The sequence below is a fragment of the Nannobrachium achirus genome (genome assembly GCF_963921795.1).
Source record: "Nannobrachium achirus genome assembly, chromosome: 15".
In the NCBI taxonomy this organism is placed as follows: Eukaryota; Metazoa; Chordata; class Actinopteri; order Myctophiformes; family Myctophidae; genus Nannobrachium; species Nannobrachium achirus.
The window spans coordinates 5,619,397-5,635,892 of NC_137822.1; the positions used below are offsets into that span (position 1 = coordinate 5,619,397).

Here is a 16,496-nt window from a genome sequence, read left to right on the forward strand (position 1 = left end):
GGTAATAATGGCATTAGACACAGGATAATGACATTAGACACGGAAGTTGGAATGATAATGGCTAGAATGATTGGTAGTAATGGTATTGGTAGTAGGTTGCTGTAGGGAATTAGTGAATAAATTATGAGCAATGAATGATGAAACGATAATGAATAGGAGGAAGGGATGATAATGAATAGGAAATGGGAAGAAGGGATGATGATGAAGGGAATGCGAGGAAGGGACGATAAGGAAGGAATGGGAGGAAAGGATGATATCAAGATACGAAATATAAATACGGGCCAGAGAAATGTATTGAGATTCAAATACGTATTTTGTATTATAAAAATACATGAAGATACATTTTTTGAAATGTATGCAATGATGAGTAATTTATAGATTGATTGTCAAGTATAAAATTAAATGCCTGGCAGTATGTCTGAGAATAAATTGACCATACTATGGCAAGTAGAAATGATAATAATGTCATGAGACGGAAAAATGGCATTAGACATTGAGGTGGGGATGGTAAGTAGAAGTGGAATGGTAATAATGGCAAAGACATTGAAAGTATTTTGATGCAAGTACGAGTACTGGGTCGAAATGTATCAATACAAAATATAAATACGGGCCAGAGAAATGTATTTGAAATCGAATGCATATTTTGTAGTTTGAAAATACTTGAAAATACATTTGAAATGTATGCAAGGATTAGTAATGTTATAGATTGATTGTCGAGTATTACATTAATTCAGGTGTTAATTAGTTGGAATGATAATAGCTAGAAGTAGGATTGGTAGTAATGGTATTGGTAGTAGGTTGCTGTAGGGAATTAGTGAATAGATTATGAGCAATGAATGGTGAATCGATAATGGAATAGGAGGAAGGGATGATAATGAAAGGAAAGAAATGGGAAGAAGGGATGATGATAAAGGAAATGCGAGGAAGGGACGATAATGAATAGGAAAGGGAGGAAGGGATGATAATGAAAGGATATGGTGGCTTGGTTGTTGTTTCTGGTCGGGCGCGGCCTGGGCAGCCGTGGGAACTTCGGGTCCTTCGGGTTGGCGGGTGACGTCATCGTTGCGCGCCCGGCTGGATGATGCCCCGGTGTTGTTGTTGTGGTGGCCAGCTTCTGTGTGGAGAAGATTTGCGGGCTTGCAGCTGCCGCTAGAGTCCTGGTACGGTCCGGTCACCGATGTTCGGTGGCGCGGGATTTGTGGCTGTTGGCGGGAAGCCCCTGAGGAGAGTGGGGACGAGCGGCGGCCGTTGTTGCGGCGCTCGCTAGCCTGGGACCGCTGGCTGAGCCGGCTACGGGTCGTGGAGCGTCGTGCCGGTCGCTGGTTGTTGTCTGATCGCCCCTGTCCCGCGAAGCGGGCGGTTTTGGGTGGCTGTATGGGACTGATCGGACCGGGCTGGGTTGGATGGATGGAATGGCAGGAATGGAGGAGCGGCGGGAGTAACCGGAGGCGCGGGAAGAGGCGAACTGGCCGGTTGGGTTGATGGCGGTGCCGGAGCGGCGGGAATGGCTGGGCTGGCTGGAGGAGTTGTTGGGCTGTCCGGACGGGAGGCTGGCATGGCTGGGTGTCGGGGGAATCGACCGGGCTGGTTCCCATCCGAGGCGAAAAACTCAAGCTCATGGCGAGGCAGGTAAGAGCGAACGTTGTTGCTTGTTGAGCCTCATACGAAAAAGCAAGAGGGGTTCTGGGAAGTTAGAGTGAGGATAAATAGAGCTAGGTAGAAGTCTGGGGGGCGGAGCCAAGGGCCAGGTAGGCCAGGTAGGTGGCGTGAGAGCAGGTAGGTGGAGAGGGGGGAGGAGTCATGGTGTGTTTCTCTCTCTCCTGAACTTCTGTTGTTCCAACACCATTTTGTAAGATGGGGAGAATACAAGTGTGGAGAATATAATTATAATACTTGTTAAAGTGACCGTTTTGTTAAATTGTGCATTTGTAGTTTTACTGTAATTTAACAACACTAGAAGCTGGGCCGCCCTTTGGGCGGCCCAGCGTCTAGTCGGCGACCTGGCCAACTCGGAACAATGTAAATAGGGAATGAATGCCCCGCCCTTTAATGCAAACCCCATTATACCTGTTGTCATAGGACCCGTTTTGACCATCTGTTTGCCTGTGTCCATTTATGCCCATATATGGAGATATCTGTTATCTGTCTGTCTGTCTGTCAGCGTCCATTTTATGTCCATATATGGAGATCACTGCATATATAGTTCTGGGTCCATTTTATGCCCATATATGCCCATATATGGAGATATCTGTCTATTTGCGTCCATTTCACGCCCATATATGGAGATCTCTGAATCTGTCTGTCTGTGTCCCTTTATGCCCGTATATGGAGATCTTTGTGATTCTGCGTAAATTTTATGCCCATATATGCCATTTGCGTCCATTTTATGCCCATTTATGGAGATCTCTGTATCCGTCTGTCTGTGTGTCTGTCTGTGTCCCTTTATGCCCGTATATGGAGATCTTTGTGATTCTGCGTAAATTTTATGCCCATATATGCCATTTGCGTCCATATAGTTCTGGGTCCATTTTATGCCCATATATGCCCATATATGGAGATATCTGTCTATTTGCGTCCATTTCACGCCCATATATGGAGATCTCTGAATCTGTCTATCTGTGTCCCTTTATCCATTTTATGCCCATATATGGGGGCATTCATTTTATGCCCATATATGGAGAACGCGCGTGCCCGTGGGACGAACGGTTCTCATATGGGGGCATTCATTTTATGCCCATATATGGAGAACGCGCGTGCCCGTGGGACGAACGGTTCTCGAGATACGCGGATTACATACATACATACATACACACTCACAGAGATTTTTTGTTGACTCATGTGGCGTACGTGATGTCAGAGCCTTTTATGAAGTGATGTCACAATGAGTCAGAGCTTTCGCCGATTTCCTCCGGAACAGCCTGATGTCAACAATCAACCCCGCATAAGGAGATTCCGAACGTTTCGCGCCGGTTCGGGAAAACCGCGCGTCGGGTCGGGTCGAGACCCGGCACTGCACTCCGTGCCGCGGCGGGGAACGCGCGTGCCGAATCTGAAGCCGGTGGGACGAACGGTTCTCGAGATACGCGGATTACAGACACACACACACGCACACACGCAGAGACTTCTCGCATTTATAGATAGATAATAACAGCGCAGATAGACAATAGACATTTATATTTAAAAGTTACTTTTATTTCCCCCCCTGGACCCAGGTTATGGCAGCTGCATACCCCTGCCATACCCAATTGTCTGTGATGTTGATTGAAAAAAGTCATCAGGAGTTTTTTGTGTTATCCTTTTCGCTTTAATGTCTACGTACCACGTGCTGTTGACTTCTCAGACGAGAAGTATTCAATCAATCAGTCAATCAATTGGGTGATTTGCAGAGCCGTCAATTGGGTATGGCAAGGTATGGAAGCTGCAATACCTTGGCTACAAGAAAAAAAAATGTGCTTCTTAAAATAAATTCATCATGCATGTTGCTACGGTATGGCGTCTTGCACGCGCGCGAAGCCTTGTGTGCAAGACACCAGTCATGTTGCCATACTTTAGCTTTTGCTGAACTGACGCCACTGGTTATTTGGTTGCGTCAAAAGTGATTATAGAGCATTTGCTACAGTTTGTTCCAGTGGTTCTGGAACAGTGAATAACCAATAATACGTCGTTCTTCACCCTGTCTGTCATGATGAACTCCAGACAGAAGAACAGTGCGCTGACTGAGGTCCACACATATAGAGCTTGGCGTTATAATTTGCTGAAATGCGCGTGGTAATTGTTGTCAGATGGAGATATCTGTCTATTTGCGTCCATTTCACGCCCATATATGGAGAAGTGATGTCACAATGAGTCAGAGCTTTCGCCGATTCCTCCGGAACAGCCTGATGTCAACAATCAACCCCGCATAAGGAGATTCCGAACGTTTCGCGCCGGTTCGGGAAAACCGCGCGTCGGGTCGGGTCGAGACGAACCGTTCGTCCCACGGGCACGCGCGTTCTCCATATATGGGCATAAAATGAATGCCCCCATATGAGAACCGTTCGTCCCACGGGCACGTGCGTTCTCCATATATGGGCATAAAATGAATGCCCCCATATATGGGCATAAAATGGATAAAGGGACACAGACAGACAGATTCAGAGATCTCCATATATGGGCGTGAAATGGACGCAAATAGACAGATATCTCCATATATGGGCATATATGGGCATAACAGATTCAGAGATCTCCATATATGGGCGTGAAATGGACGCAAATAGACAGATATCTCCATCTGACAACAATTACCACGTACCACGTGCTGTTGACTTCTCAGACGAGAAGTATTCAATCAATCAGTCAATCAATTGGGTGATTTGCAGAGGCGTCAATTGGGTATGGCAAGGTATGGAAGCTGCAATACCTTGGCTACAAGAAAAAAAAATGTGCTTCTTAAAATAAATTCATCATGCATGTTGCTACGGTATGGCGTCTTGCACGCGCGCGAAGCCTTGTGTGCAAGACACCAGTCATGTTGCCATACTTTAGCTTTTGCTGAACTGACGCCACTGGTTATTTGGTTGCGTCAAAAGTGATTATAGAGCATTTGCTACAGTTTGTTCCAGTGGTTCTGGAACAGTGAATAACCAATAATACGTCGTTCTTCACCCTGTCTGTCATGATGAACTCCAGACAGAAGAACAGTGCGCTGACTGAGGTCCACACATATAGAGCTTGGCGTTATAATTTGCTGAAATGCGCGTGGTAATTGTTGTCAGATTTCTGGGTACCAGGCGTGCGTTCCTGCCTGGGAGAAGGTGTGGAGCTCTCCTAGTTTTCCCACTGGGAGAGGTGCACAATGTGTGACCTTTTACTGTATGGGGATCCACCGGTTTTCAGGCCCGCACTCAAATATCTGGAAACCAGTGGTGTAAAGTAACCAAGTACATGTACTCTTGTATTGTACTTCAGTAAAACTTTTAGGTATTCTTTACTTTACTTGAGTCTGTCTGATTTTCACAATTTTACTTCAACTCCACTACACCTGCAGAGGCAAATATTATACATTTACTCCACTACAATTATTTGACAACTTTAGTTACTAGTTACTTTGTAGATTTTGATTATTATCACAAAACCACTTCAGCCCTACAGTATATACATTTCGGCCATTTGAAAATAGACGATATATAAGCTCACAATACGACACATTGTGAGCTTGTAGATATGCTATTTTCCAAAAAGATTTAAACAGGACATTATGCATAATGAGTACTTTCACTTTTGGTACTTTAAGTATAGTACAGTATGTTGATGCCAATACTTTTGAACTTTTATTCAAGTACATGTTGTATTCAGGACCTTTACTTATAAGGGTGCCCTCACACCAAAATACCTATGACTGAGAGTGGAATCCGCGTTCCGCCAATGCATTCCAATGAGAGTGAAGCGGTTTCATGCCAGCAGAGGATTTCAGCAAAAAACGCTCCCTTCTCATTGAAATGCATTGGTGGAACGCGGATTCCACTCTCATAGCATTTTGGTGTGAGGGCACCCTAAAGGAGTATTTCCACTGTACAATGTGGTATTGGTACTTATACTTATAAGTAAAGAATGTGTGTACATTTTCCACCACTGCTGGAAACATGCCTGGATTCGGTGCAACCATCCAGAGATGTAAGATGACAATAATAATCCCAAACATCAACACGTCGAGGTTTTTCTGGATGATCCATGGTTTTCTACCCTGTTGAGAAACTCCCTCAAACTCAGACAAGGGAACTCCTAATAAATCAGTGGTTTAATGAGCGAGGAGCAATAGAAATGTCACCACAGTTTGTATAAGCTCTGCTCCGGTATGAGGGTGAACCTTGGACCATTTCATGCATGTCTTGGTGGAAAGAGAAAAAACGACAAAAGGTGAAGCGTGGGGGGGGAAAAAGGAACGTTATGAAAAGTGAAGGACCACAAGAAAAGGCATGGAAAATGTTGTTCAGTTGAGAAATTGTTATACACAGTGTGTATATCGTAGTCGGGGAGAAATCTATTCTTTCCATATTTCAACATGTTTTTTTTTTCTTTGTAAATTAATTGCCTAATTCATCATACCAAGAGTGTCACAAAAAAAGTAGTGAAAATAGTAGATCTCCAAGCTCACAATGCATCAAAAAAGACGGTTTTTTGACAATAAACAGTGTAACCTATATACAGCCTATATGCATAGTACATATTGTATATATGGTACTGTATTTACATTACATACATCTATATACAGCCTATATGCATAGTACATATTGTATATATGGTACTGTACTTACATTACATACATATCGTCTCTCTCGGACAGAAACCTCGTATCACATAGTTTCAAAATTTGTACCTATTTTTCGTAAGTGAAGACCTGCTTCACCATACAAGACTGTCACACAAAACTGTAGTGGAAAAAAGCAGATCTACAAGCACACAACGCTTTGCGGTGCGAGGCGTCGTGTGCTTGTCGATCGTCTATTGTGACTATTTTAAATCATTTTAAATGATAAATACAAGGTTTTTGGACATACAAGGTTTCCGCCCGTCAACAACGATATATTGTCTGTCTGTCTCTCTCTCTCAACACATTTGTCCTTCATTTAGACGTGGTATCATCATCAGGTTCACAGCTTGGGGGGGGGGGGGGGGAGGACGTTTTCAAGGCCCAAGTGACCAAATGAAATCACAAATGGCATATTGTGGTAACCTTAATCAAACTACAAATCATTGCAAAATTGATTAGCCCAGCTGGAATGTTAAGGAAAAGAACAATACACGACAGGCCTAATATAAGTGATGGCTTCTCCAGTCTGACATTTTATTGACATCATGCTGAGTTTAATTGAGGAGAGGGGGGTTGGGGTGGGATGGGGGGGGGGGGACTACATAACCAAAACCAGATGGGCCACCAGCCCAGGAACTAGCAACAACCCCCCCCCCCCCCCCTCCTTTCAGCTCGCTCTCTCTCTGGCTCTGTCTCTCTCTCTCTCTCTCTCTCTCTCTCTCTCTCACACACACACACACACACACACACACACACACACTCGCTCGCTCGCTCGCTCTCTGTCTGTCTGTCTGTCTGTCTGTCTGTCTGTCTTTCCATCACACACCATTCTAATTATTCCATACATACAGTATATCGTATAGCTGTCAGAGACCTCGTACAGCATATCCATATTTCAACTCGTGTTTTTTGGTAAATTAATGCCCTACTCCATCATACAAGAGTGTCGCACAAAAGTAGTGAAAATATAGCAGATACCAGCTCACAAGGCATTGCAATGCGATGCCTTGTGAGCTTTAAAAAAGATTTTTAAATGACAATAATCTTTTCTTTTTTTTTTACATTCAAGGTTTCCACCCATAGTGATAATATGAGAGCGGTCTCCATGAAATATTGTAACAATGTAAAAAAAAAAAGAAAAGAAAAAGCTCATGAAACCTGAGCATTTCTTCAAATTCTCGTTAATGGATCCACTTTAAGTATCAATTTATTTTCATTTTCAAACCACAAATTCATATCAAATGTTGTAAAAAATGTGTCACAAAGGTTATAGTTCCTTAAAGATTTGTGTTCATACCACGCACATGCACGCACGCTCACACACACACGCACACGCACACGCACACGCACACGCACACACACACACACACACACACACACACAGTTCATTAGACACATGGGTTTAATGTGTGTGAAAGGAGCACAGGCTGTTAGAAACGTTAAATTAGTAAGTTCACATGGACGTCTTTATAACCCTGATGGGAGTTTTGCCACATCGAGAGGGAAAAAAAGGAAAAAGGAAAAACCCTCTTCATTTGTGGAGGTTTTTTGAACAGACATCAGAGACTTTTGATTTCATACCAACTGTGATCAATAGGGGGCTTTGAAGGAACTAAACTCATTTCACCAGCAATTAATGACTATTCATGCTATTGCTTGTAAACTACAGTACTGTAATCAAACACAGAAAAACCTTGATAGTACTGTTATATTATTATTTAACTGCTAAAACTTTCCACATAAATACATGCATACGCAGGACGAGAAACATGGCTATGATTACGTTTTGGCCATCGGCTGGAGTAAATCACTTTTCACTCTTCTTAATAGTTTGTTTTTAATTTAAGTTTTTTTTACAGGACTTTGTGACATATTTGTAAAAAAAACAAAACAAAACAAAACAAGATATATAGAGCAGGGGTCTTCAACAGGGGGTCCGGGGTCCCCAGAGTTACTACAGGGGGTCCTCCAAATCTTTGAGTGATAGAAACGTGTGTGTTTTTTATATTAACCACTTGAACCCTAGCGTCCATATTCAACCTAGCGTCCATAACACTCAACATTTAGTCAACTTGACTGTTGGCTCTGCACTTGGTCTGCTCTTTTCCCCAAATCCCCTCTGTACCGACTCTCCGAAAGTAGCCAATCTACAAGCTCACATCACCTCGCAGCGCGAGGCATTGTGAACTTGTGGATCTGCTATTTTTCAGCTAATGTTCCCCATCACACAAAGATTTGACAGATGCCCTGACATTACTCTGAGGAGCCCCTGGGGGTCCCGGACCCCCTGTTGAAGAATTCCTCGTAAGAGACCTCCCGTGCCATTTCCAGTCCTTTTTCTTTAAATACATTTTCTTTCAGCTGTTAATGCCTTTATTGATAGGGATAGAGAGGAAATGGGAGAGAGAGATGGGGAGTGAGTGACATGCAGCAAAGGCCATTGGGATCGGGACTCGAACCAGCGACACACTTTCAGGCTACACTGAGCCTAGGTGCCTGGACCGCTGCTCCAGTAGCCCAGGCATTTCCCAGTCATGTTGATCCTCCTCCATACATCTGGCTGATGGACCCAGGACCGCCACTACTTTCCGTCCACATATGACGCCCCCTCATGATTGATGCCAGCGTGTTGGCTCCCGCAGCACCCAGTTTGCTGTGTGGGAACTCCCGGTGTCTGTGGTAGTGACAGTCATACAACATTATAATGACACTTATAATGATTAAGTCCAAGTGTTCTATGGATGCTCTTGAATACTTATGAAGACCACATCTATAATGCATTATGAGGACACTCATAGTGCATTATAATGCACTCTTGACTGACTGCTTGTAATACATTATGATTACCTATACACACAACTCAAGTCAACTGTAGTAACGACTCATAGTATGTTATAATAGCCCATGAAGTATCATGAGTCATTAAGTAAAGTGACAAACATATGGATGCATTTATAATCATGCATAATTCGTCATAACGCTTCATTGTCGGGGCTAAGTAAAGTGGGATGCATTTGCATGCATTTATAAGAATCTATGCTGCATCTTAAGTGATTATTATGCACAGATAATAATAATACAGTAAAATGTGGGTGGAAACTCAATGGTATAACAAGCCATACATATTCAAAGTAAGAAAACGACCAAATACATTTGCCAAATTTATTTGGTTATTATGGGTGCTCAGACAGTTAAACAAGTTCCTACTCAAGCTCCAAGGAACAGGCAGGTGTGTTGATTTGAGTAGCTTTACTCAGGAAAGTGTGAAACTGTAAAATGACAGAAAAAGGAATAAGAATGATATCTATAACACAAGCATCTACAAGTCTACAACTTCACATAAAGACCATACGTGTGTCTGCATGTCAGCATTATAACCACTTTTAAACATGCAGCTAAACAATGAAATAAAAACAAACTGTAGACTAACATGAATTAGCATGCCTAGTTAGCATGGCAGCATAGCAGTTATAGCAATAGCATATTAACCAAACATACTGTACAGTTCACACATGAGAATTATGCACCTACTGTATGAAATATCAAACAAATGTACACTTCTATGCTAAAAATCAGCTTACAGACAATGCCTTGTGTTGTGTAAATGATGAAGCACAGCAGCAACATGTAGCTGCCTCTAGCAAGATCTTGAGAATGAATTAGAAGCACTTCCTGCTTGTGAGGTTATCAAAATAAGATACAAGTGTGCAAATACACAGAACAACCACCAGAGGGTGTCAAACTAATTAATTAATTCAATCGAACATTCTAATGACACCCTAAATAAAATAATACCATTAAAATGCCCATTTAATATGAAACTGGCCGTACAAAATAGAATAGGACAATACTTTTGTCAATAAAAGTGTTAATTATTGACAAACGTATTCTCCAGAAGTTTCATATTAAATGGGCATTTTAGTGGTATTGCTTTATTTAGGGTGTCATTCGATTGTAAGGTTGCATTAATTAATTAGACTGCTATGATTAGATTTAGAAAAACGTGTGTATTGTCACATCATTTTAAGAATAATTGTAACTTCCTGCCCATTTAATTTGAAGCTGGCATTTGACTGAAACTTGTGTAGGCCTATTCATAATGTTTGAGCTCTTGAAAAAATCTAATGTAACCTAACTACTTGGTTTTCAAAGCAGCAGGCAGGTTGTGTATACCTTAAATTTTGCACTATACTTGTTATGTAATAACATTCTTATTGTATTTGTCTGTATTATGTTTGACACCCATGGTGGTTGTTCTGTGTATTTGCATACTTTTATTTTGATAACCTCGCAAGCAGGAAGTGCTTCTCATTCATTCTCAAGATCTTGCTAGAGGCAGCTACATGTTGCTGCTGCTGTGCATCATTTACACATGGCATTGTCTGTAAGCTGATTTTTAGCATAGAAGTGGGCATTTGTTTGATAGTTCGTACAGTAGGTGTATCATTCTCATGTGTGAACTGTACACTGTTTTATATTTGGTTCATATGCTAACTGTTATGCTGCCATGCTAACTATAATCATGCTTGCTAATTCATGTGGCAGTTTGTTTTTATTTCATTATAAGTGTTTGTAATGCTGACATGTACCCACACTTACAGTATGGTCTTTATGAGAAGTTGTAGACTTCACTTTGTATACAACAGCTAATTAGGCCTTGTATGTTTGTGTTGGTGAAATGTTGTGTAGGCCTCATACTATTTTTGTCTATCTACTCCTTAATGTTGTATATCATTCTTATTCCTGTTTCTGTCATTTTAGTTTCACACTTTCCTGTTTATCTGTCTGATCACCCATTGTGTCAAATAAACTTGACAAAAATGTATTTGGTCTTTTTCTTACCTTGAGTTTCCATTCCTACATGCAGCGCCCACATTTTACGGTATTATTATTATCTGTGCCTAATAATCACTTAAGATGCAGCATAGATTCTTATAAATGCATGTAAATGCATCACACTTTACTTAGCCCTGACAATGAAGCGTTATGATGAATTATGCATGATTATAAATGCATCCGTATGTTTGTCACTTTACTTAACACATACAATGATGACTCATGATACTTCATGGGCTATTATAACATACTATGAGTCATTACTACAGTTGACTTGAGTTGTGTGTATAGGTAATCATAATGTATTACAAGCAGTCAGTCAAGAGTGCATTATAATGCACTATGAGTGTCCTCATAATGCATTATAGATGTGGTCTTCATAAGTATTCAAGAGCATCCATAGAACACTTGGACTTAATCATTATAAGTGTCATTATAATGTTGTATGCCTGTTGATATAGTGCATCATAAAGCATTATGTGTGTTTATGAGTGTAGTTATGAAGCATTATGAGTGCATTATAATGCATTATGAATGCCCTCATAATGCATTATAAATGTAGGCTTCATAGAAAGTGTTACCCTTATTTTTCCTGGCGGCCATCTTCTCGCTCACTCTCGGTAACTCCCTCCCCCATTGAGATGCGACATGTGGATCAGAATGTATTCAAGTCAAAAGGCAGTGAAAATATGATTGTTTTTTAAAAATCACACCCGTGTGAAGTGGAGCTGTGTGTGTGTGTGTGTGTGTGTGTGTGTGTGTGTGTGTGTGTGTGTGTGTGTGTGTGTGTGTGTGTGTGTGTGTGTGTGTATGTGTGTGTGTGTGTGTGTGTGTGTGTGTGTGTGTGTGTGTTTGTGTGTGTGTGGATCATGTGTACCGATTTTTGTGACATTTGAAGAAAATATGTAGGAAAAGGAGCAAAAAGTGTGTTTTGGAGAAAATTCAAGATGGCGGAAAATCTATCATGGCGCAAATGGGCGTGGCCTATATGGGGAGATGCGTCATGACCCAAGGAATCCAGGGAAAAAATATTTTTAATTTTCCGACCTACGGTTCAAGAGTTACAGGCCAAAGCGTAAAGTGGGGTGTTATGGCGCCACCATGCAGCCAAATGACACAATTATTTTTCATTTAATCCTTGAAATCATTATGAACCTCCTCTCCAAGTCTTGAAACTCTAGCCCCTATGGTTTGCGAGAGACAAATAATTGAATGTGAGTTTTTGCGATTCCCATTATAAGTCAATGGGGAAAATTAATTCACTAATAAATTAATATCAATTAAACTATAGAACCTTTCTCTTAGAAAAGTAATAGCCCACGATTCCCGAGTAAGCCGGTCGATTTGACATATGGCGCGAGTGTGTGGTGGCAAAACTGTGGGATTAGTGGCGTGCCGAATTTTAGGAAGTTCAGGCTACATACACACACACAGACAGACACACACACAGACATACAGACACACACACACACACAGACCCACAGAGCCACGTATAGGGAGCCTGTGCTTCACACAGCTCCAAAAAGTGGTCTTGTGTGTCTCACTTTACCCCAGCATCGGGGTAAACTGAGACAGCCCAGATAAGTAAAGGGGGTAAAGTCACTTAAATAAGTAGCAAATACATAACTAGCTATTAGTAAGTGATTTACTATATAACTTATAAGTCCTTAACTGTTAACAAATATTGAAAAAGACATTAATAAATCATTAATAAATGTTTTGTAAAAAATATCCATTAACTGGATATAGGGCCTTCTTAATAATCCTTAACTAACTATTAACAAATGCTTAACAAGGCATTAATAACTCATTAACTAATAGTTTATTAACTACTTATAACGAATAGTTATTATAAAGTGTTACCGTCTCGGTTTACCCGGTGTCTCAGTTTACCCCACTCTCCCCTATCACTACCAGCTACATTAATTTTAGCTCTGCTTTTGCAGGTTCAGATTTGCTGGAAGAGCTGAGGATAGTCCTGGTGGGCAAGACTGGCACAGGGAAGAGTTCGTCAGCGAACACAATCCTTGGAACAAATGTCTATAAAGTGGGCGGTAATGCAATATCTGTGACCAAAAAGTGTATTAAATACAGCGGGGAAGTGGACGGGACAACGGTGCATGTCATTGATTCACCAGGCCTGTTTGACACAGGAATAAGCAATGAAGACCTGAAGTCAATCATAGGGGAGTGTGTTGAGAAGTCCGTCCCAGGGCCTCACGCCTTCCTGCTGGTGATAAGGCTGGGGGTGAGGTTCACCGAAGAGGAGCAGAATGCCGTTACATGGATCGAGGAGAACTTTGGAGAGGACTCCTCCCTGTACAGCATTGTGCTGTTCACGTGCAAAGAGCAACACCCTCCTAAAGAGGCTATTAGGGAGTGCAAGGAAATACAGAGGATCGTCAACAAGTTTGGAAACCGGTACCTCGCCTTCAACAACAACGACAAAGACGACCACCAACAGGTCAAAGACCTCATCGAGATGATCAGGAAAATGGTCGACGACAACGACGGGAAGCACTACACCCACAAGATGTTCGAGGAGGCTCAGCAGAAGCTGCGGGAGGAGGAGGAGAAGAGGGTACGGGAGAAGGAGAGAGAGAAAGCGGAGGAAAGGCAAAGGTGGCTAGATGAGGAGAGAATGAGGCGAGATGAGAAGAGAACGAGGTTAGGTGGTGCGAAATTTGCGTTTGTGCTGGGGTTACTGCTGTTTATCGCCGGAGTATTCATTACAGTAGTGGTAGAAGGGATAGGCCTGTATGTAGGAGTTACATTAATCCTATTGGGAGTTGTTTCTCTCATAGTTGGATTTGTCATGTATAAAGGGCAGTGTCGTAATCCCACAGCGGCAACAGCAATGGAAATGTCGGTACCCGGTAGGCTAGTATAATTATGTGCTGTGTGTGTTTGTGTTCAAAGATGTCTCATGAACTGCTTTTATCATGGTATCATGGTAGCCTACTTGAACACATGTATACGCGACAAATAAGGATTTCTGTTTGTATTGATCGTCTTGCAAATGTTTCTCAGGAACTGATTCCATATCACTGCTTAGTTCACAATGTTTCACATAATGTATTGAAATGAATAAAACTCATTATTCTGTGTATTTGTTCCATTATTATTGCTATTTCCCAGAATTGCACAAATATTATCATTATTCAACTCTTACCTACTCCTGTAAACCATCATGCTACGCACATTAGTTAATTAGTTGTAATCTTACATTTCACTTTGACACTGTCACATGGTATGATAGTAGCCGTTGGCCACACAGGAAAAGAGGAATGACTTTTGATGGAAAGATTATTATATTCCATATGAATAGACAGTTTCCCCCAAAATATTAAAGTACTCGCACACAAGAAATGAGTCCACACAGTGTAAGTCCGTTTTCTGTTAGTTGTAATGAAATAATAGTTCAGAGTTCAAATTGTACAGTACAGCAACGTACAGTACAGCAAAATCACCCATCATTGCTTCTCTGCCTATACAAAACATCATTTCACAGACATTAGTCACATTCTGATTGGACAATTAAACATAACAATGGATATCAGATGTTTTCGTGTCGTTGGGCCCAGTAGCAAGGCCAGATAGTATGGCTTGGCAATATCATTGTGTTATCCTGTGTCCTGGGCATTATGACCTGCAGTGGACAGATCTCATCACATACATTAGTTATTTGTCCCAACACAGGATGGCATTGACATTTAACACTGAAAATGATATCTATACCGTGTTAAACATAATAAGGGTTTGTTTTGGAACACAAAGAATTATGATATTTGACCGTTATACACAAATTGGTACACACTGCTATATTAATATTATATTAATAATATTAACCAAACAGGATCCATCAACTTTCTCCTGAAATTCACAGTGAGGGCTTTGCAATTAGATGGTTTTTAATCACATTTGACTACTGTGGACCACTGTTTATTTTTAGCAAATTTTTAGTCATGGTCTTTTGAATAAAATGTAATTTAGTTTTAGTCACATTTTAGTCGTCTCAAATGTTTCAGTGTTATTCTAGACTAGTTGATTTTGTCGATAAAATGTATTTTGGTGGCCCTTGTGGGGCCTTATGCCTGATTTTACACTTGGTTGCATGCTGAAAAAATACCTTTCTACAGTATGTATTCTCTTCTCCACTAGCCCCTCCCTAACATTTTTTATTTGTTGACAAAATTGTCAATATATTTAGTCAGTTTTAGTCATCATAGCTTAGTTTTTGTTTTCGTCAGTGAAAAAAGGTAGCACCTAATCTTTGAATATATCTTTTTAAAAGCGAACATTTGTAACTCAAATATTTGCTTCTGGGGGGTTCCTGGAACAACAAATACACGTACGTTTGAGAACCACTGATTTAGAAGGACTTAGAAGTCTTAGTCTGTCTATACTGTACATAGTAAAGCATGTTTTGGTTCATACAATATACATTTTACAATATACATTTTGGTGTGCTGAACGGTGCATGATGGAATTCCAGTGCAGGACCCAGGCCGGCCATCTCGCAACAGAGGAAGGCTTCAATGGACAGGACCATCATGTTTTATCTTCAGAGTCGTCAGTGAAATTAATTTACATCTGAGCAAACAATAGCCTATTTAACACAACAATAAGGCATATATCTCAGTTGTAAAACTAAGTTTTGACGTGAATACTTTGCCATCCAATCCATAACACACTTCGACACCATGTGACTACTACATGTGTGTTTTTTTTTTGTTTTTGGTGTGGGCAGAGTTGATAACTAGGAAATGAGACCTTTAACTCAGAAACATTATTTGAAAAGGAAAAGACGCCAGGCCAGATATCAGGAGGGTAAAAAGTGTTGCATGGTTTATTCAAAGAAGTTCTCCCGAATACAGAAAGACACAGGTTATAGGCTATCAACAAGCAGTCGTGGGACAGTCGAAAGCTGAGGCTGTTGATTGTATTAATCAGTTCACATCCTTTGACAACAGTTAAATGAAACAAGTCAATGTAGCAGGCAGGCACTGGGTGATGAGACAGTCAAAAGCTGATAGTTGTTGATTGGATGAATCAACAACTGAGGCATTGTATGTTTGAGTTCATCACAGGTTTAGCCTCCTTTCCCATTGTGAAGTCCCCGGATCCTCATCAGTACAGCAGGAAGTGCAATAGATGCAGACAGCAGAGGAGTGGTGGTCAAAGGGAATTTAAGAGGAGTCGAGGAATGGTGATATGCAAAGCAATCTGGGAGTTGGAGTTATTCAGTCAAACACAGAATGTCATGAAATACTAAGATTTCTAAAAACACATTTTGAACACATAAGAACCCCAGGAGTGTGTTTATTATCTCACAAACAACATTACAATAAGATTTGGTTGTCTCAGGGGT

General features: G+C 41.1%; 1 protein-coding gene across 1 annotated transcript; it reads left to right on the forward strand.

The window, feature by feature from the left end:
- Window positions 1-5,621: 5,621 nt before the first annotated feature.
- On the forward strand, window positions 5,622-15,888 carry LOC308299171 (GTPase IMAP family member 7-like; the record flags this gene model as incomplete). The annotated part of the gene is made up of 3 exons (XM_080742889.1): window positions 5,622-5,652; window positions 13,072-13,792; window positions 15,876-15,888. 3 exons carry the CDS (start codon window positions 5,622-5,624, stop codon window positions 15,886-15,888), a joined length of 765 nt encoding a protein of 254 aa, XP_080599015.1.
- Between the last annotated feature and the right edge of the window lie 608 nt (window positions 15,889-16,496).